This window comes from Callospermophilus lateralis, chromosome 1 (genome assembly GCF_048772815.1).
Source record: "Callospermophilus lateralis isolate mCalLat2 chromosome 1, mCalLat2.hap1, whole genome shotgun sequence".
In the NCBI taxonomy this organism is placed as follows: Eukaryota; Metazoa; Chordata; class Mammalia; order Rodentia; family Sciuridae; genus Callospermophilus; species Callospermophilus lateralis.
Window position 1 is genome coordinate 149,052,859 of NC_135305.1, and position 26,349 is coordinate 149,079,207.

Here is a 26,349-nt window from a genome sequence, read left to right on the forward strand (position 1 = left end):
TCAACCCTTAGCACGACATGTAAATAAATAAAATAAAGGTCCATTGACCACTTAAAAATATTTTTTAAAAAGCCCCCCAGTTCCTGCTGATGGGCAGAATCACAACCTTTGGGGTAGGAGTCCCCTGTGTAATCTCCTTTGCTAGCAAAGCAATAAACCTGATTTTTCCTTTTTCTCAAAGCCTGTTATTGGATTGGCATAGGAAACAAGGTCGGAGCTTTCGGCAACAGCTTTGCCTGTTTTGACTTATTTATTTATTACTTACTTACTTATTTATTTATTGCTGTAATAGTGATTGACAGCAGGGGCACTTTATCACTGAGCTACCATCCCTACTCCCCTCACCCCCCTTTTAAATTTTGATACAAGTTCTGGCTAAATTGTTGAGAATTTATGATTCTCTAGCCTCAGTCTCCTCAGTTGCTGGAATCGCAGGTGTGAAAAACCGTGCCTTGTTGTTTTTTTTTTTTTTCCCTTGAAATGTTTGAAATTACATGGAATATACTGAATATTTATGGTATTTCTTTTTCTTTTTCTTTTTCTTTTTAAACTGGTGCTAGGGATCCAACCCAGAGTCTTGAATGTGCTAGACAAGTGTTCTTCCACTGACCTACACCCCCTCTAATACCGTATATTTAAACTAACTAGTCTACCTTGTTATAAGTATTGCTTTATAACCTGATTTTCCTGCTTAGGACTATCTTACGAACATTTTGCAATTGTAATCTTCAGTATAACCGAAATTCTGAATAGCTATGTTGTTTGTATTACAGGCTCAGTTATGAAATAATTCTCTTACTCTGGAGGGAAGAGGAGCTCAGAGAATCCATTTCGTCTGCAAGCAGAAAAACTGGCTCTCAAACCCGCATCCCAGGCGTTTATTCTTCCACTGCAAAAAGCAAAGTGCTTAAATATGGTCCTGGATCTTGCACAAGTCTTGTACAAGGGCATTATAATGACAACAAGAATGACTAATAAGTATTAATGGCTCATGACAAGAGAACAAATGTCATTAATTATTTTAATATATTAGGCATGTTTGTAATGCTTGCACAGTATTATTCATGCAAACATGAATCTGTGTCAGCAGCAGTTGCTAGATCTAGCTTCAGGTTCACAGCTCAGCTCAGCCTCCCATTCCAGATGTGCAGGGGCTGGGATTTCTAGGACACGCCCCCACAGAGCACTAAGGAGCCAATCGGAGCTCGGAGGGCGGGCCCCTGAGAGCGACAATGATGCTATCCAATGGGCTTAGATCCCGGGCCGCCCCTGGCCAATGAGCGCGCTATTCTTCGGCGGTCGGGGGCGCAGAGGCAGCTTTCGGGGCCGTTGTTCAGTGCTTGGACTGAGTGAGGTGGCTCCGAGTCTGTGGCTGTCTGGACAGCTCGACGTTCCTGTACTCCTCCCAGGTGAAGCGGAGCGGCGGCCGCGCTTGCGGCGCTCTCGTCGTCTCTTTTGCGGCCGGAGGCCGGAGTCTGAGGGAGGGGCGTGTGGGCGAGGGGCCGCTAGGCCGGGGTGGCGGCTGCGGGAAGGTGGCGGGGCGGCGTCGTCTCCTCAGACCGTGAAAGGAGGCCGCGCTTTCTCCTCGGGGACCCGGAGCCTTGGCAGCCCCGGGCGGCGCCGCCCCCTTGGCGGCCTGGGCCGGGGGTGCCGAGTAGCGGGCGTCCTCCGCCTCGCCGCCGTGGCCGCCGCGCCCGGGGCGGAGCTGGGCCCGGCGCCGGCCTGGGCTTGGTGCCCGAGCCTCGAGCCGCTGGCGTCCGGGGTCGCGGGAGGCCCAGTGAGGCCCCTGGGCCGAGCGACCCGGGTTCGAGCCCCCGCTCCGACCCGCTACGCGACGGGTAACTGCCTTCGGACTTCCGCTTTCCGCTTCTCTGAAATGGGATGATGACTTTCACCTGCCAGGATTGGGGTCAGGATGGAGGGTGGTTGGTGTGAGCGTCGCGCAGCGAATGCACGCAGGGTGAATGTCAACTGATATTTACTTAAGGGGCTGCCGCCTCTCCCCTCCCTGAGCCCGCGGTGTCCGCTCTGGAAACCCGAGGGATGGCCCTCTCTCCTGAGGTTGAAGGCTTTTTCTGTGCCTTTTTACTCCTCAAGAAGACCCTCGAGCTACCGTCATCGTCTGTCGTAGGCATCTGAGGCCCAGATAGGCTGAAGACACGGGGGTCTGGAGGGGCTGGTGGAAGTGACCACTTGCCTGTGGTCACTTCCAGTCCCCTTGCAGCTAGAAAACTGGGCAGTTCCTTAGTCGTAGGCTCTTCGTCGTAGTTGAGAGTGGCCATTTAGTGGACTAGAATAGACTACACCTAGAGTCAATCAGGTAGCCCCGAGAAAAAAGTTGTCAGACTTTCCCTTTCAAGGGACAAACTTTGGTTTTGTGCTTGTGTGCTGCCTGTCCCTGGTTGACATTTCATATGGGAGTGGATGGCTTGAATCGGGTCCTTGCCTAGTTAAAAACCCTCAGTGATTTATCATTGCTCTTGGATTATAACCCAGTGTCCTTTCTGTGCTATATAATAAGGCCTTCTCAAGTCATCCCTTTTTTTCATTATGCTCTTCCAGATCTCCGTTTACTTTCTCTTTCATTTCCTCAGGCCTTTTGCTCTTCCCAGTGACTAGAGGGGTTTTCCCCTATTTCCATTCTATCCCTTTGTTTGTCTATGCCTGGCTGGCTCTTTGCACTTCAGGTCTTAGTTTAAAAGTCATCTCCCTGGAACATTGAACTCAGGGGCGCTTAACCACTGAGCATATGCCACCCCTTGTTATTTTTTGAGACTGTGTCTCCCCAAGTTTCTTAGGGCCTGGCTAAGTTGCTGAGGCTGGCTTTGAACTTTCAGTTCTCCTGCCTTAATCTCCCCAGCTGCTGGGATTACAGGCATGCACTGCCACACCCCACAGACACCCTATTCCTTTTTGCCTATGTACTTTTCCTGAAGATACTCACCTTAAGTTATTTTTTGTTGTTGTTTGTTGTTTTTATTGTCACTAAATTGTTCTAAGTCAGATGCTATATTATTTTTAGAGAGAGAATTTTTAAATATTTATTTTTCAGTTTTTGGTGGACACAACATCTTTATTTCATTTTTATGTGGTGCTGAGGATCGAACCCAGCGCTCTGTGCATGCTGGGTGAGCACATTACCGCTTGAGCCACATCCCCAGCCCTATATATATATACATACTTTTTTAACTTGTAATATATTCTTAGTGCCAGGGCACAGTGGGTTGTAACATGTTGTAACAACAACAAAAAATGTTTTTAAAACTGACAGTTTGATAATGTCCTGTTGGGGAGCCTTATTAAAGGTTAGTATTTAAGACCATTTTTTGGTGTGTATATGGAAAGGAATAATACAGCATAAATATTGGTAGTAAAGTTGACAGCTCTTTGCTTTCTTAATTGACATCTTGTTTTAAGAAGAAGGAAAAATTTTATAGTGAAGAAACCTGGCACACACCCTCTCAACTAAATGCTCAGAGTTAACGTCACCAGTAATAATACAGCTGTTGACATCATGTGTCTTCTGATATAACGCACCAAGATGAACATAATGTCACTTATATGGTATTTTGCCAAAAATGAATTTAATCCTGAAAATAAAAATCAGTCAAACCAAAACTGAACGACTTCCTACAAGATAATTAAGCAGTAACTAGTAACTGTTAGTAATTAGTTGAACAAGGTCATGAAAGATCTTTAAAAACTCTAGTAGCATCGAGGATCACAAAAGACTAAGGAGAAATAACAACAACTAAATGCATTATGCATACTGAGCCAGAAAAGGGGCATTGCTAGTTGTGTTGTAATTTGAAAAAGATCAATAGATTAGTTACTAGTATTCTTAGAATTAATTTTCTATATTTGAGAAAAATTATTTTGGGGGGAGGGTACTGGGGATTGAACCCAGGGGCAGTTGACCACTGAGCCACATCTCTAGCCCTATTTTATATATATATATATCTATTTTTTTTTTGCTTAGCACCTTGCTTTTGCCAAGGCTGTCTTTGAACTCTAAATCCTCCTTCCTCAGCTTCCAGAGCCACTGGTATTACAGGCTTGCGCTACTGCACCCAGCTCTATATCTGAGAATTTTACAATGGTCATTTGTGATGTTAACTTTTGGGGAAATTGGGAGAAGTGCCTAAGGGAGTTTTTCATACTGTTTTATTGCAACTGTTTTTGTAGCTCAAATTATTGTAAATTGAAAATTTAAAAATAATAAAAAGAAAAATCCCAAGAGTGTTTGGTATCAGAATGCCTCAATGCACTGGTTTTGATCCCATTTTCTTTATGCTAGCTTAGTTTTTATTTATTTTGCATGTCATCCTTAAAGCAGAAATGAAATAGAAAGTTCATATTTTTTTACTTTGTAGTTTTCAGGAAGAGCTAAAGATGGCTGAATTTCTGGATGACCAGGATACTCGACTATGTGACAACTGGTAAGAGATTAAATCAAAAAATGTTATTGAAATGAGGACAAACCAGCTTCTATAAAAATTGGCTTATTTATTAGTAGGTTAAATTTGGAGTTGTATGGTATACTGTGCAAGTAAAATGGGATCAGAGCTTTCTTTTTTTTCTACTGGAGATTTAACAAAGGGGCACTTTACCACTGAGCTACATCCCTAGATCCCCAGCCCCGCCTTTTTTTTCCCCCTGGTACTAGGGATTGAACCCAGAGGTGCTCAACCACTGAACCTCATCCCCAACCCTTTTTAAAAATATTTTGAGACAGGGTCTCACTAAATTGTTCAGGGCCTCGCCAAGTTGCTGAGGCTGACTGAACTTGATGGCTTTGAACTTGTCATCTTCCTGCCTCAATCTCCCTAACTTGGCATTATAGGCATGTACCATGCCTGACTGAGAACTTATTTTTTGTATGTCTGAAAAATATTATATAGTGGGTGTGGTGGTACATGCCTGTAATCCCAGCAGCTCCAGTGGCTAAGGCAGGAGGGTCACAGCAACTAAGCAAGGCCCTAGGCAATTTAGCGAGATTCTGTCTCAAAAAATAAAAAGGGCTGGGGATATGGCTCAATGGTTAAGGGCCCCTAGATTCAGTCCCTGGTACCCTCCCCCCCAAAAAAAATTATGTAAATAAAATATTTGGAGTAGATTAGTGTGTTTCAAAGTATGATGCCAGGATTTCCTTGAGTCACTCTAGTAACTTTCTCGAGTTGATTAGGAGCAAGGTTTTAAGTACTTGAAACTTGCTGTACATTGAGTGACAACAGTTCAACCAGAACAGCTCAGACTTAACTCTTTATTTTTTTTAATATTTATTTTTTAGTTGTCGTTGGACACAATACTTTTATTTATTTATTTATCTATCAATTTATTTATTTATCTATTTATTTATTTATGTGGTGCTGAGGATTGAATCCCAGAGCCTTGCAGGTGCTAGGCAAGCACTCTATCACTGAGCCACAATCCCAGCCCTTAACTCTTTTTATAAAAAGTTTTGCTGCTTAAAAAAATAGGGGAGGAAGTCCAACCTTAATCATTTTCATTTCATGGTTCCACAGCTGTTAGTGAAGGACTGGCTTAATTTTGAATTTTAAGTCTTCAATTGTGTTTTTAATGCCCATAGTGATAAGAAAGAAACTCTTTCCTCCTGAAATGAAACCTAGGCATCATCTGGTTTCTGAGCTGGTTCCTGGTGGGGATTTCTCAAGAACTTACCTTGATTTTTTTGATGATACACAACTGCTCGTACTGAATGCTAAAACAAAAAACAAAGCAGAACTGTCTATGCTTTTTAACTTACAAATTGTGGCAGAAGGAGATATTGAATAAGGAAAATAGCTTGTTGTAGATTGAAAGGTTTGAGCCAGATAAAAATTTTTCTTTGTTGTTGTTGCTTTTTTCTTTATGTTCAGCCTGACTTTCAGCAGAATTAGGATATAATTAGAGCAACTTCTAGTCGTAATATTCTTTAACTATATAGATCAAGGATGTCTTAATAAGGTGTTTCTTTGTATTAGCCATTATCACTTTTCTGCTGCTTACTAAACTATTTTGGCATTGTTTAAGTTTATATGTATAATTGTTGATTTCAAATTAATCAATAAAGCAAATGATTACAATAAATTATTGTGATTTTATAATAAAACACACATATTGGTTATATTTTAATTTCAGTCCACACTTGAAGGAGTCTAGATCCTAGGACAGCATATAAATAACTATGCTAAGGGAGTTTAAGAATGGTGTGCTGATAGAAACTAATGAAGACAAGGTTATTCAAAACCTGAGCAATTTATTTAAAGAAGAAAGCAGATTATCAGGGAAGGCTGAATAAGACTATACAAAGCCCTCCCATCTAAGCAATCTTATTTAAATTTCTTTCTTTAAGCAACTCTTAATATTTCTTTCTTTTTTGATAATGGGGATTAAACCCAAGGGCACTTTACCAATGGGCTATATCATACCCCAACCCTTTTTTCAAAATTTTTTACTTTGAGACAGGATATCATTAAATTGCTTTGGGCCTTGTTATGTTGTGAGGCTAGTCTTGAGCTTGGAATCCTCCTGTCTCAGCCTCCTGAGTTCCTGGAATTATAGGCATGCACTACCACGACTGGCAGCTAATTTCAATTTCATGTTTTAAATTTGTCTTTGGAGCTTTATCTCTATATTAAGGAAAGTCAAAGTCCTCATCAATATTGAGCTGTGATTAGATCCCAATAGGCAGCCAATAGTTTGTTGTGACTGAAGATGTTTGCAGTTCTCTCTTTTCTTGTGATATTGTTTGATCCAAGGGAGGTGTAGTTCTAGGAAATGGAAAGGTCAATGTTAGAAGGCTAAGACTGTACATACTCAAGAATAGATTTGTGATTCTTTATGTTTTGTAGAAGCCTTGGCTTGCTTTTAAATCTTTTCTATCTAAAATGAAAGTTCACATTTTAACTTGGCTTGATCCTTCCTTGGAGTTTTAGCAGTATTATCAAGGTAAGCAATTTATATCTTTTAAGTTTGCTATGTAGATAGTTTGCTATGTAGTTATGTAGATAGTAAATGCCTGACAGCTGCTTTGATTCTTGCTGGTTAGGTACCCCCTGGGTTACATAGCCTGTGTCCCGCCCCCCCCCCCCCCCCCCCGCAAAAAAAAGATCTCTAGAAGGGAACAGCTAAATTACAAATGGTATACCAACAGAGTGAAAGCAGTGCTGTATTATCATTGCAAAGCGTATATATACAAATTCCATAAAAAATTAAAATCTAGGTTCTGGAGTTATGGCTCAGTGGTAGGATTGAACCCAGTGCCTCACATGTGCATGCCTATAATCCCAGGAACTCAGGAGGCTGAGACAGGAGGATTCCAAGCTCAAGACTAGCCTAGGGGTGCTTAATCCTCAAGGAGCCACATCCTTAGCCCTTTATTTTGAAATAAGGTCTTGCTATTGTTGCTTAGGGTCTCTCTAACTGACTGAGGCTAGATTTGAACTTGTGATTCTCCTGCCTCAGCCTCCTGCATCACTGGGATTACAGGTGTGCACCACTGCACCCAGGGACTTATGATTTCAACTCTAAACTTTTTGTTTCATTTCTAAAGTTTTAGTGGTCTTGTGTATGTAGAATACTTATTAACAGATTATTCTGAGTAATCCTGCAAAATGAAAACTAGACATTTATTTTTTGGATTTTTCTTCTAAAAGAAGATAAGAGCTAAAACGATGAAAAAGGAATCCAGGTTCTTTTTACTCTATTTTTTTTAAATTTATTTTTTAGTTGTAGGTGGACACACAGTATCTTTATTTTATTTTTATGTGGTGCTGAGGATAGAACCCAGTACCTCACGTGTGCTAGGCAAGCATTCTACCACTGAGCTACAACCCCTGCCTTCTTTTTACTCTTAAGTAGTAATAACTGACTTCAATTTTTTTTTTTTTTCCCCTCAGTATTAGGGTTAGAACTCAGCGCCTTGCACATGCTGGGCAAGTATTCTACTATTGAGCTACATGCCTAGCCCTTCTTAAAATTTTTATTTTTATTTTGAGAAAGGATTGTTAAGTAGCTCAGAGTGGCTTCAAATTTACAATTCCTGTGCCTCAAGTCTCCCAAATAGCTGGTATTATAGGTGAGATTGCACCCTGCTAGATTTTTTTATATATATATATATTTTAGTTGGGCACATTACCTTTATTTTATTTATTTATTTTTATGTGGTGCTGAGGATCGAACACAGGGCCTTGCTCGTGCTAGGCGAGTGCTCTACTACTGAGCCACAACTCCAGAACCTAGATTTTAATTTTTCATGGAATTTGTGTATATATGCTTTGCAATGATAATACAACACTGCTTTCACTTTGTTGGTATACCATTTGTAATTTAGCTGTTCCCTTCTTGAGACCTTTTTTTTGGCGGTGGGTGGGTAGTGGCTATGGAACCCAGGGGTACTTAACCAGTGAGTCACATCACCAGACCTTTTTTATATTTTATTTAGAGACAGGGTCTTGCTGAGTTGCTTAGGGACTTGCTAAATTGCTGAGACTAGCTTTGAACTCATGATCCTCCTGCCTCAGCCTCCCAAGCCACTGGGATTACATGTGTGTACCACCATGCTCGGTTTCTTGAGAAATTTTTTTTTTTTTTTTAAAGAGAGAGTGAGAGAGAGAGAGGGGAAGAGAGAGAGAGAGAATATTTTTAATATTTATTTTTTAGTTTTCGGCGGACACAACATCTTTGTTTGTATGTGGTGCTGAGGGTCGAACCCGGGCTGCACACATGTCAGGCGAGCGCGCTACCGCTTGAGCCACATCCCCAGCCCCTTTCTTGAGAAATTTTTAACTTTCATTTTTAAAAAAATTTTATGATACTTTAATGAAATTATTTATGCATAAACCCAAGAGTGGGATTACTAGGTTTACAAGTCTATGATTTGTTGGGCCCAGTAGCACCAGCCTGTAATCCCATTGACTGGGGAACTGAGATAGGAACATCACAAGTTTTTTAATAAAAAACAAAAAGGGCTGGGGATGTGGGTCAGTGTTTAAATGCCCTTGGGTTGAATCCCTTGTACCAAAGGAAAAAGAAAAAGAAAAAAGAGTGTATAATTTTGTGGTGGTACATGCCTATAATCCCAGTGGCTTAATAATTTTTTTTGCGGGGTACCAGGGATTGAATTTAGGGGCACTCAACCACTGAGCCACATCCGTAGTTCTATTTTGTATTTTATTTAGAGACAGAGTCTCACTGAGTTGCTTAGTACCTTATGGTTGCTGAGGCTGGCTTTCATCCTCCTGCTTTAGCCTCCGGAGATGCTGGGATTACAGTCGTCCTCCTTGGTGCCTGGCAAGGGTGTGTAATTTTGGTACTGAAAATTGAACTCTGGGGCACTGTACCCTTCAGTTACACCCCTAGCCTTTTGTTATTGTTGTTTGTTTTCCTTTGAGACAGGGAATGGCTATATGTATAGGGCCTTGTTAAATTGCTAAGGTTGGCCTCCTGAGATGCTGGAATTACAGGTATGCACCATCATTCCTAGCTCCAGGTTGCTTATTTTAAGCAATTTATATATTAAGATCAGTAATGAATTCAAATACTAGTTTTATAGCATCTTTTTTTTGTATGTGTGTGTGGGGGGGTGGGGGGTACCAGGGATGAACTCAGGGACATTCGACCACTGAGACACATCCTCAGCCCTTTTTATATTTTATTTAGAGACAGGGTCTCACCGAGTTGCTTACGGCCTAAGTTGTTGAGGCTGGCTTTGAACTTGGGTTCCTCCTGGCTCAACCTCCCATCTGTTGGATTACAGGCATGCACCACCACACTTTGCCTTTTTGGTAATTTTAATAGGCCTGATGCAGAGGTGCAAGCCTATAATCCCAATGAGTAGGGAGGCTGAGGGAGGAGAATCATAAATTTAAGTCCAACTTAATGAAACCCTCTCTCAAAATAAAAAATAGAAAGGGCTCTGGGTATACCAAAAACAATAAACAATAACAACATCAAAACAGTGGTTTAAGATAACTTTTGAGTTTTGTTACCGCTGTTTTTGTTTTTTGCAACAGGCTCTCATTATGTTGTCCAAATTGGCTTCCAATTTGTAATCCTCTTGCCTTAGCCTCCCAGATAGCTGGAATTATAGGTGTGTGCTACCTGTACAGTTAAGTTGATAACTTTGATTTATAGGTCCCCTTCCACTATATATTTTATATTCTTAAAAAAATTTTATTCAGGAGGTTGAGACAGGAAGATCCCAAGTTTGAGGCTAGCCTTAGCAAATTAGTAAGGCCCTCAGCAACTTAGTGACCTGTCTCAAAATAAAAAATAAGACTGAGGATGTAGTTCAGTGGTAAAGTGCCCCTGGATTAAATCCTCAGTATTCCTCTCCAAATTAAAAAGAAAAAAAATTAGTTATAGATGGACATAATATCTTTATTTTGTTCATTTACTTTTAGGTGGTGTTGAGGATCGAACCCACTGCCTCACATGTGAGAGGGGGGTGCTGTGCTACTGAGGCACAACCCCAGTCCCTACCCCAAAATTGTTAAAAATTAATTTAAAACCAGTGGTTCTCTTAAAAAAAGAAAAAGAAAGAAAATAAAGAAACTAGGAATTTGGGAGAAATATGGGAAGTTAAATGTGTCAAGTTGTTCATAGTTTCCTTGTTTATTCATTTGAGTTTTCATATCTTATAGTTAATTTCTTTCACCATCCAGCCATATTATGAGAGTTCCTTGGGGTTCCAAACTTGACAGTGTCACCATTGAATGAAAAGAAGTGATACTTTGGGTGTTTCAATTTGAGACTGAGTATAACTGAAGGCATATCATTCACTCTACTTTGAAATGCTTCTTTGACTATGTAGGAAGATTAAAACTATAAAAGGAGTTTTCCTTCTGCTTGTTTCTTAATGCAGTGGAGGGTTCATGTATTCAGCTTCAGGAGCAAAATTTGATTATTAAAGATTTGCTGCTAGTTCCAACTACTCAGGAGGCTGAGGCAGGTGCATCCAGCTTGGGCAACAGCAATGCCTCCATTCAAAGAAAGTTTTTAAAAGGACAAAAAACAATTATTATTTTTTTTCCTGTGTTATATGACTATCTATATTGATTCTGTTTGGTATTTATTTTTCTGAATTTTTATCCTAGGTGACATACTAATAGGTACATTTTTTTTAATTCAGTCTTTAGCTAGACTGCATAGTTGGCTTTTTCCAGTGACTACATCTAAATGAATAAAGTAATGTCTTTGAATAGTGCATCTGCAGTTTGATGGAATGTTTACTCATTTCGACTTTACTGGTATCCCTCTTACTCTTTGGATTATCCCTTACTCTAGTCTTCTGTGCAACAGAGATATGATTTTTGAATCACTAAACAGAGTGAGTGAGTGAGGAGACAGTGTGGGAACAGTTTGGATTTCATTTTTGCACAGTTTTACAGTGTATTTTATACTGACCCAGGCAGAGATTTCCAAGGCATGTGGGACATAATGAAGGTAATTTCCCCTTGCACTTTGACTATCCCAGAGCTGGGATATATACTCTTTTTGGTTTGATCCGTTCAGGTAATGAAACCCAATGAAATTAAACTACTTAAGATTGATAATGAAAATAAGTGGTAGGTTGTTTGATTTTGTTTTTCAAATAATCCTGGAGTGGATGGTTTTAGAAAAGCCAAGCTTGCCAGCTGTGGTGGCACAGGCCTATAATTCCAGTGACTTGGGAGGCTTAGGCTGGAGGATCCCAAGTTTGAGGCCAGCCAGGGCAACTTATCAAGACCTTGTCTCAAAAAAAAATATATATATATAAAAAAAAATTTAAAAAGCCTAGGGATGTAGCCCTTTTTAAATGTGCTTCTGAGTTTAATCCCCATTACTGGGGGGGGGGGGGGAGAAGGAAAAAGAAAAGCCTAATGCAGCTTTTTTTTGCATCTGACTTCATATTGTTGGTTGTAATCAGCTCTGACTTTGAGGAAGCAAGGCTGAGAGCTTTTAGAGGTAATGCACATTACTGGTAACTCAGTTTCTTGCTCCAGAGATTCAGCTTTCAGGATTTAATTCTTGAAGTTGGTAGTGTAGGTATTCACTAAAGAGAGATGATGGAGAATAGAAATTGGACAGAACAGATTTTCATGTGATAATCACTGCAAGAAAAAGCATAGATAGAATAGTTAGTAATACTTGCCTTTTTCTTTGGCCTATTTCTGTAGCAAAAAAGAAATTCCTGTTTTTAACTTTACCATCCATGAGATCCATTGTCAAAGGAACATTGGTATGTGTCCTATCTGCAAGGAACCACTTCCCAAATCTGACATGGAGATTCACATGGCTACAGAACACTGTCAGGTAAACTACCAATTACCCAAAATGTTTATAAATGTGTTGTATTTGCTATTGTCCATAACTGTATCATACTTGCTATTGCACAAACGTCAGTGGTCCTGTTGTCACTATGTCACTTTATTGATTTTTACTTCTTATCCTAGGTGACGTGCAAATGCAATAAGAAGTTGGAGAAGAGACAATTAAAGAAACATGAGGTTAGTCTTCTTGTACTATGAGGGGAGTGAGAGAACATGGGGCCAGTCCTACTGAGATTACAGAGCCACTTGTACAATGGAAACAAGTTTGATGGTGTCTTTGTTCTCTACCAGCTCACATGTATACTGCCTCTTATAGGAAACTGCCTCTTACTGGAAACTCTAGCTGTTGCCTGATTTGGCGGCCTGGCTGTTGTACTGTCTGGCTGCTTAGTCTTCAGAATCTCTCCTTTTGGAACTGATACTTATCATTTCTGCTGGGGTTTGGTTATTGGCAGTCTTATTGAGTAAACTAAGCCTGGTGTTGCCAATGTGGGATAATCTATTCAGCCTGCCTTACATGGTGTAATTTCATTATGACTTCTTGATCACTTGCATAACATGCTTTTTTAAAAAAATATTTAATCAGTTGTTGATGGACCTTTATTTATATGTGTTGTTGAGAATTGAACTCACTGCCTCAAAAAAACATGCTAGGCAAGCGCTCCACCACTGAGCCACAACCCCTGCCCCAACATACATGTTTTTTACATCTGAAGAAATTACTCATCATTTGGTGAGAGAACATGGTATCAAGGCTGGGTGCGGTGGCACATGCCTGTAATCCCAGAGGCTGGGGAGGTTGAGGTAGAAGAATCGCAAATTCAAAGGCAGACTCAGCAAAAGTGAGGTGCTAAGCAACTCAAGAGACCCTGTCTCTAAATAAAATATAAAATAGGGCTGGGAATTAGCTTAGTTATCAAGTGCCCCTGAGTTTCACCCCCTGTACCCAAAAAAGAAAAAAAAAAAAAAAAGAATATTTGGGAAAAGAAGGGTATTACAAGAAAATAAGAACCACTCATGGGGATATAGCTCAGTTGGTAGAGTGCTTTCCTTGCATGCACAAGGCCCTGGGTTCGATCCCCAGCACCCAAAAAAACCCCAAACAAACAAAAACAACAACAACCAAAAAAAATAAGAATCACTCATAACCTCACAGTCTAGAGAACAACATTTCAAATACATTTGCACACTAATTCTATTATTTTTTCCTAAGTATTTGATCTTTTATTAGACTTCAGCAGCCTTGGGGATATGATTGAGATCACATTAACAAACATAATGAAAACTTCTCTGGCTGTAGCATCTGCTTGCTGTGTAAAATAACCTCCAATAAACTGTTCTCTCTCCTAACTTCTCTCTCACCTATTTCTGGAAGTCCCTCAGTGATAGAACAATTATTGTAAAGATAGGAATACATGATATTCCCTAATGTTCTATAAGACTGACTATGACAATTTTAGGTCAGAGATTAACTATGTAGTGTTTTTTAAATTTCTTCTTTGTTGCTGAGCATGGTGGCACATGCCTATAATCTCAGCAACCTGGGAGGCTGAGGCAGGAGGATTGCAAGTTCAAGCTAGCCTCAATAGTTTAGTGGGTCCATCAGCCACTTAGCCAGACTGTGTCTCAAAAGGGTTGGTGATAGGTCTCCATAGTTAAGCACTCCTGGGTTCAATTCCCAGTACAAAACAAAAAAACAAAAACTTTCGTTTTTCTTGAATGCATTTTACTTTATTTTAAATTCCTGGCGCTTTTTAAGATTATTAACACAGTACTTATGTGGCACAGGCCAACGATTATTTATCATTTGTAATTAAAACTTAATCTAGTATTTTTCAAGTGAGTGTTTTTTTTTTCGCTGGGGGTGGGGTACGAGGAATCAGACTCTAAGACTTATCTATTGAGCCACATCCCCAGACCTATACCGAGCAGCCGGTATACCAGGTGTGTGCCACCGTATCCAGCTCTAGTGAAATGTCTTTTGTTTTTTTGGGAGGATAGTGGAAATTGAACTCAAGGACATTCAACCACTGGGCCACATCCCCAGCCCTATTTTGTATTTTATTTAGAGAAAGGGTCTCACTGGGTTGCTGAGTGCCTCGCTGTTGCTAAGGCTGGCTTTGAACTCAGGATCCTCCTACCTCAGCCTCCCAAGCTACTGGGATTACAGGCGTGCGCCACTGCACCTGGCTAATGTAGTTAGCTTACTAGTGGATACTTGTAATCTCAGTTCTCAACTGCTTAGGATGCTGAGGCAGGAGGATCTCAAGTTTAAGGCCAGCTTGGGAAATTTAGTGAGACCCCATCTCAAATTTTTAAAAATGTGAAAGACCTGAAGTCTCACCCTGAAGTTTGTGGGAGAGGGGAGGAGGAAAGGAGAAATGAAGTTTGCTGTATCTCCTAATGCATATGATGAGTCTTGGGGTCAAAATGGAATTTGGATTGCATCCCAGCTCCTGCGAAGGGCCTGGGGAGTTTGTGGTAGAACACTTGCCTATCATGTCCAAGACTCTGGGTTCAATGGTTCAATCCCCAGTACCACTCACATACACACGCACACACACACAAAAAAATTCTGAATGAGACATTATAGCTACACGAAAAACAATGTCTCCCCCTACCTCTTTGGTGCTGGGGATTGAATTCAGGCACTTGTACAAACACATGGAATATAATTTTAAAGGCATGAAAGAATATTGTAAAAATTATCTCTAAAAACGTCTGGTGTAGAATCTAGAATATAATTTGAGTTTAATTTGGTTGAAAAGAAATTGTGGTCTTTGATATAGTGGTTGTAAAATATGTGATTTTTTTTTTTTTTTTTGGTACTGGAGCTTGAATTCATGGCCTTGTGCATACTAGGCAAGTTAATTTTTATTTTATTTTTAGTTATTTTTTTTGTAATTGAAGATGGACAGCATGCCTTTATTTGTTTCATTTTTATGTGGTGCTAAGGATTGAACCCAGTGCCTCACACATGCTAGGCAAGTAAGTGCTCTGCCACTGAGCTACAGGCCCATCTAGGCAAGTTCTTTACTCACCTACATCCCCAGCTCCCATTGTATCATTGTAATGTTTTTATTGCTTTAGTGAGACTTTCCCATTAAATGTAAAGGTTTTATTTTTCAACTATTGAGTATGTTTATACTCTGGGGGTCATTGGTGATTCCTGGAGGAATTGGTCCAGGTAAAGCCAATGCAAATACAAATGTGAAGATTTAAAAATCAGTGTTTTTCTAAAGCGCAGTCTTCCTCATTACTAAATACTTTAGACTGAATTGTAATAATAAGGGGAAATTGGTGGAGCTTTGGTAAAATATCTTAGTTGCTTTGCTTCTTGTTCTTTGCTTTTGAACAATGAATGATTTTGTTTAACTTTGTTATGTGTGCACAGAATGATGCTATATTTGGGGTTGCTTAGTAGATTCCTTCTCAGAGGTTCTTTCCTTTTGTAGAACCTGTGGCAGGAATAAAAGGGGAAACTGTGATAATCAAATACATAGAAAGCATAGTAGGCAAAGCTAGGGTTGGAAGAAAAAAATTATTTTTCTTTGTTGTGCTGGGGATTGAACCTAGGACCTTATGTATGCTGAGCTACATCTATCCAGTCCAGAAGAGGATATCAAAGTATATATTTTTGCTTTCTTTGCCCTGTAATAAAACAGCCTCTCCTAGGTATGCATATTAACTTCCTTATTACTCTGTTGCAGGAGACTGAATGCCCTCTGCGGCTTGCTGTCTGCCAGCACTGTGATTTGGAACTCTCTGTTCTCAAACTGAAGGAACATGAAGATTACTGTGGTGCCCGGACAGAGCTGTGTGGCAACTGTGGACGCAATGTCCTTGTGAAAGATCTGAAGTCTCACCCTGAAGTTTGTGGGAGAGGGGAGGAGGAAAGGAGAAATGAAGTTACTGTATCTCCTAATGCATATGATGAGTCCTGGGGTCAAGATGGAATCTGGATTGCATCCCAGCTCCTGAGACAGATTGAAGCTCTGGACCCACCAATGAGGCTACCCCGAAGGCCTCTGAGAGCCTTTGAATCAGACCTTTTCCACAATAGGACTGCCAACCAAAGGAATATGACAGCCCCCTTTCCAATTCAGAATAATCTATGTGAGTTGTGCTTGGAATTAGCAAACTGGAACATTATGAAAATTCCAGAGTAAATGGGAACAGTGCTTTGGGGCCAAATAGATCTTGATTAGAGAAATCTGATTATAGTTGGTTAACACTGGGAAAAATACCTAACTTTCCTATAAAATGGAAATAAAAGGTCAGGTTAGGTGGTTACATGCCTGTAATCCTAGCTACTTGGGAGGCTGAGGCAAAAAGTTCATAAGTTCAAAACCAAACTTGGTACCTTAATGAGACCCTCTCAATTAAAAATTAGAAAACGGGGCTGGGTATGTAGCTCAGTTGTAGAGCACCCCTGCATTTGATTCCTTGTCCCGCACCCCCCCAATAAATAAATAATAGAAGCTCTTCCTTACTGGTTTGCAGTTAGAGTTGATGATGGTGATGATAATGTCAATGCTGTAAGTAGCTAACACACCTCAAACTTTTTTGTGTGTGGTGCAGGGAATTGAACCCAGAGCCTTGTACATGAGAGGCAAAGTACTCTACCAGCTGAGCTATATCCCCAGCCCAAGCAGAGTGTTTTGCATATATTCATTTAATTCTCATTAAAGGAATGAGGGTAGGTAAATTGTATAGCTGAGATTTGAATTCAGGCAGTCTGACCCCTACTTTAAATCATACTGCTGTAATACAAAAAAATATTTAGTACAGTACCTGTCATAGTTATGACACAGTAACATTTCTTTTAATAATACATTTAGAATAATAATGGATCTTTGTTTCATGTCAGACTTACAGTTCAGAGACCCATGAAGGCCAGGAGTACTGGTGGAGTTGGCCATTTGGCCCTTTGCTAGGTAGGGACTTGAGTGTAGGGATGGCAACGTCTCTAATTTGTCTTGAGTACTGGCTTTTTTTTTTTTTTTCTAGTTGAAGAACAAGAAAGGCAGGAAAGGAATAGAAGCCGTCAGCCTCCCAAAGAGGGTGGTGAAGATAGTGCAAACCTGGACTTCATGTTGGCCCTAAGTCTGCAAAATGAGGGCCAGGCCTCCACTGTGGCAGAACAGGAATTCTGGAGGGCCGTTTGTGAGGCAGATCAGTCGCATGGTGGGCCCAGTTCTCTGAGTGACATGAAGGGTAGGTTTGCTTATTCTGCACTGTACTCACAGCTGGGATTACAGGCGTGCACCATAGCACCCTGCACAATAGCTCTCTTTTTAACATATCTTTAAATATGTTAAATAGACTTTGTTTCTTCTGTTTGAAAATATTAATACTAAGGTATATTTTTTGCTATTTGTTGTTCCTGTTGGCTCTTTTTATTTTATTTTTTTTTAATATTTATTTTTTAGTTGTAGTTGTACACAATACCTTTTTTTATTTATTTACTTTTATGTGGTGCTGAGGATCCAACCCAGGGCCCTGCACATGCTAAGCAAGTGCTCCACTGCTAAGCCACAACCCCAGCCTCCTCCCACCCCCCCCTCCCGTTGGCTCTTATGTATGTATGTGGGGATTAAACTCAAGGGTGCTCTGTCACCCAGCTGTATCCCATACTGAAGTCAGACTTTTAAATAAAATGTCATAAGGGGAATAAAATGTTGAAATCAAGTTTGTTTTTGTTCCTTTTGAGTCTGACCATGTGGCCTGATACCTAGGTGCAGCTGATGAGACCATGTTGCCTTGTGAATTTTGTGAGGAGCTCTACCCAGAGGATCTGCTGATTGACCATCAGGTGTGTTGGGAACTACTTGAGAACTGTGAGGGGAAATGTGAGCCCCATGAAGTCTTGAGGAAACTTTCAATACAGTGCCTATTGTAAGAGTGGCAACTTTTTTTTCTACTGTGGAATGACTAATGTAGGTTAGAAACCGTAATCCTCATTCTAGCAGATCCAACAGTCTCGTCCCAACCAGCACACTCTCCAATGGTGGTGACTGGTATATATATTTCTGTTGGCCATTTTTTGATTCAGTTTCATTTCGTGCTATATTTTGATTTATTGGAGCTTTATTGAAGTCCTTTCAGTTCCATGAAAGGCTTGATGATCCTTTCTGCCTATTACTTTCTCTGCCTGGAAGGCATATGCCCTTCTGCCCCTACCTCCTCAGTGTACCCAACAATATAGACTCTGTATTTGCAGATTTGGTTCAGCCATGACTGTTAGGAAACTAGCCTGATGGACACTCTGAAGACTAGGTCAGGAGTTATACCTGTGTGTGCCCTGAGAATCTGTGCCTACTTTTCTTTTTTTTTAATTTTTTTTTTTTTTTAAGATGTTGGGTGGGCCTTTATTTTGTTCACTTATTTCTATGTGGTGCTGAGAATCGAACCCAATGCCTCACACATGCTAGGCAAGCGCTCTACCACTGAGCCACAACCCCAGCTCCCTTGTTGCCTACTTTTCTAATAGCCTATCATCCTGTGATATGATCCTTTTGATTCCTGGTTGGTGGTACCACTTTGCCAAGTTCCTTTAGGCACCTTCTGAGTTCTCCTAGTTTCTAAGAATCTCTCAAAACTTTGGGTATGAAAGAACTCAGATATTTTTTGAATGATTGATGGTTTTTGAGCCATTTAGGAATGATTAGAGAGCAGTACTATGTGTTTGAGGATTACTGATTAGAAGGAACCACCTTTTTCCTCAACACTTCCTTCGTCTGATTTGGTGTACCTTGGTCTGGCATTTTCAAGACTGCCAAATAGTCCCTGTGTTCTGGTTGACAGAGCATGCCTTCCTCCTAAATGGAGAGAACAGTATTTGAATACTTACGGGTTTTGGTTTGGGAGCAGTGAAAGACAATTTACTGATGAGAATACTAAGGAATATTTGGGCCGTACTTTTACTATATGGCAGTGGAAAGAATCTTAAATCTTTTAATTTAAAAAGAATAATCACATGAACACAGCAGGAAAAAAACAACAGAAATATTTAAAAGTAAAGTGAATGTTCCACCTGCATTCCCCTATTATTTTTATAAGTCCTTCTCCTCACTATTAAGTGCTATCAAAATGTTGTGACTTCTTGTAGAAAATGTTTTAGAAATGTAGTTTTTTTCCCTTAGCCTCTGATTTTTTTATTTTAATCTATGTTTTTTAAATGACAGACAAGCTGTAACCCTTCGCGTGCCTTACCTTCGCTCAATACTGGAAGCTCTTCTTCCAGGGGGGTGGAAGATCCTGATGTCATCTTCCAGAACTTTCTGCAGCAGGCTACAAGTAACCAGTTAGACTCTTTGATGGGTCTGAGCGATTCACCCCCTGTGGAAGATAGTGTCATCATCCCATGTGAATTCTGTGGGGTGCAGTTGGAAGAAGAGGTGCTGTTCCATCACCAGGTAAGAATCCCTGACGGACTCATCTCCCTGACTCTATGCTGATTCTCTGTACACATATGTGAGGATTCCAGAACTGAAGATCTACTTCAGCCTTTGGATTGCATTCCAGCCTGAATAGAAATCTACACCTGTGGCTTCTGGCCATGCCCTGCACCATGAACTGACTATGTGAGGTATACAGTACCTGTAGCCTTGAGACTTTCTCCACCTTATAGCAACTGAAACCATCATATCACTTGTTAAGGACTCAGGGTCCAGGAGTATATTTGAGCAGTCATGGGGCCTTACCATGACCAGGCAGATCCTTCCCATTGTGGTGTCATTTGGGACTTGTATTCTAGGTTAGTTGGGGTCTAGTAAGAAAGTCTTATGATTTGGGATGAAGAGGTAGATGGTTACTGCTGGTTGTCTATAAATAAGCCCCCATATAAATACTGGGAGCAAAGTATAGAAATACTTTTCTGGCCTCCCAAGACCAGCTCTTCCTTTACTCCTGCACAGATCAGAAAGTGCCACAGTGCTAATATGAATCGATGCTACATTCCAGGTGTGTGTTTCCTGTACCTAGCACTTTCTTAGTGGTTGTCAAAGAACCCCCTCCAGATGGGGTCTGATCACCTAACCAGCTGTTCTTCCCTTTCTTCTCATCACTCTCAGTTCTGAGGTACTAATTCTGACTTTTATTGTTTAGGACCAATGTGACCAACGCCCAGCCATGGCAAACAACCATGTGATTGAGGGGATTCCTAAACAGCCATCCCAGCTTCAAGAGACCTCACCAGAGCTGCCCAGGAGGCGTGTCAGACACCAGGGTATTAGCCAGGACAAGGCCTAGGCCACAGGCCCACTGCTGGCTTAGGCCTGCTTATCATTTCTATGGCTCTAATAGGATTACCTGATTTTGAGTTACTAAGTCCAGTAGGGTCTCCTAGGAAATTTTACAGCTGGCTGTAGTTCCACATTAGACTAAGCTGTCCTAAGTAAAGACTGATAGGGTAATGGCTTTAAGGACAGCTGTGAGACACACTTATAACCTGTAGATTTCCTATCTCTGTACTCTATTATTACTTATGATCCTCATGACTAGGCAAGTAAACTTATTGAAACTTATCACTTCACAACCAATTAAAAAACAATTAGAAGGGTTCATGCTTGTAATCCCAGTGACATGGGAAGTTGACTCAGGAGGATTGCAAGTTCAAGGTCAGCCTCAGCAACTTGGGCCCCCAGCAACTCAGACCTTGTGTCAAAATAAAAATAAAAAGGAGGCTAGGGCTGTGGCTCAGTGCTAGAGTGCTTGCATAGCATCTGTGAGGTCCAGTGTTTGATTCTCAGCACTGTGCATAAGTAAGTACAATAAAGATCCATTGACAACTAAAAAAAAATTTTAAAAAGGATGGGGGATTAGAGACATGGCTTAGTGGTTAAGCAGCCCTGGGTTTAATCCTTGGTTCCAAAAAACCAAAAACCAAAAACATTCAAGGTTTGCTTGCATAACTGTTCATGTTGATGAATGGTTAGCAGGCTGTATTTGAGTCAGGTAATTAATGTGCAGAGTAGACAAAGTAAGTGTTCTTGATTCTCTCTTGGGGTCATGGGCCCCAGTAGCCTTTGCGGGTGATCAGTTGTCTTCTCTGCAGTCTTTTTGTTCTTGCCCTGAATCCATCAATAATGGTAAGAGCAGGCTTTTTCCTAAAAGTGTAACTATGTTCTCTTCCTAGGAGAATTGTCTTCTGGCTATATGGATGATATCAAGCAGGAAATAGCTAAAGGACCCATCTACCCTCTGCCCCCCAGCAGACCCATTAATAATATTACAACTACCTGTAACCGACTATCAAAATCAACATCAGGCCCTACAACTGGGTGCCAGCCCAACCCTCCTCGAGTGCTGAAACTCAACAACTCAGACAGCCAGGACATCCGAGGGCGAAATAGAAGCAGCCAGAATGGGGCCATGGACACTGATGCATGCTCAGTTCGAAATCTCCACCCAGAATACCTTGTGTCCTCTTTCCCCGTTGGGCCTTCTGGGAGATATGGAGCGAGGTAAGAATCTAGCTTGGGAATGGAATTTGGGAGTAGCTGAAGAGGATCTGGGCAAAAGGTCTAGTCACACTGTGGTCCAGCCTGGGTAAGACTACAGTTCATGCAAAGGAGGGAGGAGTTTGTCTTTTTTGGGGTGTGTGCAGGTAATTTAATCCAGGACCTTATGCATGCTAAGCATGTACTCTACCACTGAATTATGTCCTCAGTGTCATGGGGAAGAGTTTTGGTTTTGCCCACATTGTCATCTGATTCCATATCCATGCTTTTTTTGAGGTAATGGAGATTGAACCCAGAGGCTCTCTACCACTGAGCTATATCCTAGCCCTTTTTTATTTTGAAACAGTCTCACTAAATTGCACAGGCTGTCCTTGAATTTGCAATCCTCCTGCCTTAGCCTCTTGAGTCATTGGGATTGCAGGTGTGTACCACTATGTCCTATGTCCAGGAAGTTTTTTTGTTGGTCTGCTAGTGGAAGGCTGCTTTTTTTGCTCAGCTACCAGCTGTTTTATTCACTCTTAGTTTTTGGACCTTTACTCAGGAGCATATCAGGAACTGGTTTCTAATCCTATTTTTTCAGTGGTAGGAGTGAAGGTGGCAGAAGTTCCCGGGTCACCCCTGCAGCTACCAACTACCGTAACAGAACTGCAAAGGTAACTAAGGGTCCAGCACATAATACTCAGGGAGGACACACACAGGTGGGAATGGTGAGGCTTTTAAAGTCAGAGAAGTTGCTGTGAGTCGGCTGGCTGTATAGAGGTTGGAGCCTCTTCATGAAAAGCCAAAGAATGAAGAGCTGGCTGTTCTTTGGCTTTTGTTGAGGAAGCCTAAGTTGCTGTGGGAGCTGGGCATCCTCAGGGGTCCTGGGGAGGAGAAATGCTCTTTCACTTCCTGTGTGAAACTTCTTCATTTGTGTTGTTCAATAGGCAAAGCCCCCGAAGCAGCAGGGAGCTGGGGATGCAGAGGAGGAAGAGGAGGAGGAGTAGTGGTGTCTGCAGAAACCCTCGCCTTGGTTCCTACCTATGCATAGCAGCCCTTGCTTTGGTGCAGGCCCTGCCTCTCTGGCTCTTTAGGCAGGGGAAGATTATTCTTTTTCTAGGTTATGGCCATTTTGTGTCTTTTGAGATTGTGCTGTGGGAGTTTGGGGGTTTGAGGGAGGGTTAGCAGGGAGGCTATTGGGAATTGTTTCAGCCTTAGCTGCCACTTCTTGGTAGCATTGAAATACAGATAATGGCCTCTTAGCCCACCAGGACTCCACCTTTTGAAATACCATCACCACTGCTTCTTGGTGCTTTGTGGTCCTGGTGGAAGGAGTAGAGGGTTCTGAAAATCTGGTTCCCGTCAGTGAAACGATTTTCTTATCTGTGGGGTCCTAAGTTGGGGGCTTTTGGGCAACTTCTCCCATGTACTGCCCCTGCTTGCTCCAGACTCTGGGCCTCTGGTGTATGTATGGAGCAGCTCTGGTGAAGTGCTCAGGCCAGCTGCTGGATGTTAGGAACAAGGCCTTTGGAAGAGTTAGCTGGCGGTGTGTGGAGCAGGGGCTACTTCTTTGTCATTTGGCATCACTGCCTTCTGCTCCTTGTGGGTATGGTGACTCCTTTGTCCTCACTGCCCTGTAATGGGAAGGGCTGAGGGCTTCCTGTTCCCACTAGGGCCACACTGGGCTCTGCCCTGATGAAGATTAAAGCCCCAGTCTCACACTTGCTCTGAAAACCAAATGTCAGAGCACCTTTCCCTTCTTATGTTACTATTATAATTATTATCAGCTTTCTTGTAATAGAAATAAAGTTTGTACTTGGAGCTCAGCTAAGTCTTGTGGTTCATATTCCTGTGCTTTCTGTAGAGAATGGAGCTCCAATGTGGGCTCCTTCTCAGAGTGCTTCAGACATTGAAGGTGTAGTATTCTCATCTCCATTTTTGAGGAAACTGAGGCTTGCTGTACCTCTGGCAATGACAGGAATAAGGGGCTACCTCCAACTAAAGAGAAAAAGGCAGATTCTTCAAAAGCCCCAGTCCTGAGAAGTTGAGATTTATGATTATTCATCCCCCTCATAACATCATGGTTCACACAGGACCGTTAGCATCATAGGTGTTTTATTTTATTTTATTTTTGGTGCTAGGGATTGAATCCAGGACCTTGTGCATGCTAGGCAAGCACTCTACCAACTGAGTTGTATCCCCAGCCCTACCATAGGTAGTTTTGAGCTCAGTTGTTCTCCCAGTAACCTAGTGGTGGTGGTGGTGGTGGTAAAGAATTGCCCCATTTCATGGGTGTAACATGAAACATATGTAACAATATTAATTTATATAAGACTGTGTAGCTAATTCTTGGCATAGCCATGACTCTGAAAAGAATTATCCTAAGAGGAAGAAGCCAGACCAAGGGATATAATGAGGGCTATTTTTCCTCCCTTTTCCCCTTTTTTCCTTCCTTCTCTATCTCCTTCCTTTCTTCCTTTCCTCCCTTCCTTCTTTGTACTAGATACTGAACTCACTGAGCTACACCCCTGGTTGGTTTTTTTTTGTTTTTCTCTTTCATTTTGAGACAGGGTCTTGCTAATTTGTCAAGGCTGCCTCAGCCTCCCAAGCAGCTGTAATTCCAGGCGGGTACCACCACATCTGGCTTTATGATTGTTTTTTGTTTGTTTATTTTTAATATTGAATCTTGTATCCTTTAACCGTGCTAAACTGTAGTAACTTTTTTGGTAGATTCTATTAGCTTTTCTGCGTATGTCATCATGTCATCTGCAAATAAAGATGATTTTACCTATGCCTTTTCAATCTGGAAACCTTGTATTTTTTTTTTCTTTCCTGAAAATCCAGTAACAATGTTGAATAGAAGGGGTGATAGTCTTGTTCCTACTCGTAGTATTTCATGAATAAGTATGCTATCTTTTATCAGTTTCAATAGTTAAAGGGCTGTTTAATTCATTATTTATTTTGATTTATAAAAGTGCTTTTATCTTCCTAGGAATTTGTTTATTTCATTAAATTATTTATCAAAAGTGTTTATTGTTTTTAAAAAAAATCTGTAATATCACCTCTCTCATTCCTTGTGTTGATCATTTGTCTTTTTTCCCTCCATCTGTTTGACTTTAGCAGGGACTGCCAAACTTTTTCTTAAAGACCAAGTAGTAAATATTTAAGACTTTGCAAAACTCATGGTCTCTGCTGCAGCTGTTCAGCAATGCTGTTACAGAAGGAAAGCAGCCATAGACAGTATCCAAATGAATGGGTGATGTGTTCACAACAGAACTATTTACAAAACCATCTGGATTAGTATGGCAATCCCTGATATAGAGTTTATAAGTGTTACTGATTCCGCTTTGAGGAGCTTGGGGTATAGTTTAGTGGTGAGAGCACTTGCTTAGCATGCTTAAGGCCCTGTGTTCAATCCTCAGCACCACATGCCCACACAAGTTTGCTTTGATAATATTGATTTCTTCTATTTTAATGTTTCCATTTTATTAATTTCCATTCTGATCTTAATCATTTCCTTTTGGGGTGGGGACCATGAATTGAACTCAGGGGCACTCAACCACTGAGACACGTCTCCCGCCCTATTTTGTATTTTATTTAGAGATAGGTTCTCACTGAAGAATTGTTTCAGCCTTAGCACCTTGCTGTTGCTGAGACTGGCTTTGAACTTATGATCTTCCTGTCTTAGCCTCTCGGCTGCTGGAATTATAGGCATGTGCCACTGTGCCTGGCTAATCATTTCCTTTCTTGATCTTAATTTTTTCTAGTTTCTTAAAGTCAAAATTGACTTGTTTTGATTGATTTGAGATATTTTATTATGTGTTCATTGGTATAAATTTCCATGTAAGTGCTACATTAGATGCATCTCACAAACCTTGATGTGCTTTTTAATTTTCATTGCATTACAAATATTTTACAATTTTTCCTTTGGTTTCTTCTTTGAGCAGTGGGTAGTTATTAGTGTGAAATTTATTTTTCAAATATTTGGTTATCTTCCACGTTTGTGTGTTTTCTTTCTCTTTTCTTTTTTAATTTGCTATAGGTCCAATCTAACAATCTGTGCCTTTTCATTGGGGTACTTATGCCATTTACATTTAATTATTTATGGTAGTTGGGTTTTTTTTTTTCCTCCCCTTTGGTACTGGGGATCAAACCCAGAGGCACTTAACTACCTAGCCACATCCTCAGCCCTTTTTTTTTTTTTTGTGATGGAAATTGAACTGAGGAGCCCTCAACCACTGAGCCACTTCCCCAGCCCTATTTTTGTATTTTATTTAGAGACTGGGTCTCGTTGAGGTACTTAGTCCCTCGCTGTTGTTGAGGCTGGCTTTGAATTCCCGATCCTTCTGTCTCAGCCTCCTGAGCCACTGGGATTATAGGCATGTTTCATTGTGACTGGCTCCCAGCCTCCCCACCCCCCCTTTTTTATATTGATTTTTTAGTTGTAGTTGGACATGATACCTTTATTTTATTTATTTTTATGTAGTGTTGAGGATCGAACCCAGGGCCTCACATGTGCTAGGTGAGCACTCTGCCGCTGAGCCACAACCCCAGCCCTTGCAGCCCTTTTACAAAATATCTTATTTAGAGAC

The 26,349-nt window shown here is 41.0% G+C and overlaps 1 protein-coding gene across 2 annotated transcripts; it reads left to right on the plus strand.

The window, feature by feature from the left end:
- The first annotated feature begins 1,303 nt into the window (after positions 1-1,303).
- On the plus strand, positions 1,304-24,675 carry Trafd1 (TRAF-type zinc finger domain containing 1). 2 transcript variants are annotated; one of them, XM_077108962.1, is made up of 12 exons: positions 1,304-1,409; positions 4,374-4,439; positions 12,162-12,297; positions 12,438-12,491; positions 16,025-16,430; positions 17,325-17,531; positions 18,053-18,129; positions 19,502-19,732; positions 20,424-20,544; positions 21,454-21,781; positions 22,359-22,431; positions 22,705-24,675. In XM_077108962.1, the coding sequence occupies exons 2-12, from the start codon at positions 4,393-4,395 to the stop codon at positions 22,762-22,764; spliced, it is 1,740 nt and encodes a 579-aa protein (XP_076965077.1). In that variant the 5' UTR covers positions 1,304-1,409; positions 4,374-4,392; the 3' UTR covers positions 22,765-24,675. The 2 variants fall into 2 exon arrangements, with proteins under 2 accessions (XP_076965077.1, XP_076965078.1); XM_077108963.1 differs by lacking the exon at positions 17,325-17,531.
- The last annotated feature ends 1,674 nt before the right edge of the window (positions 24,676-26,349 follow it).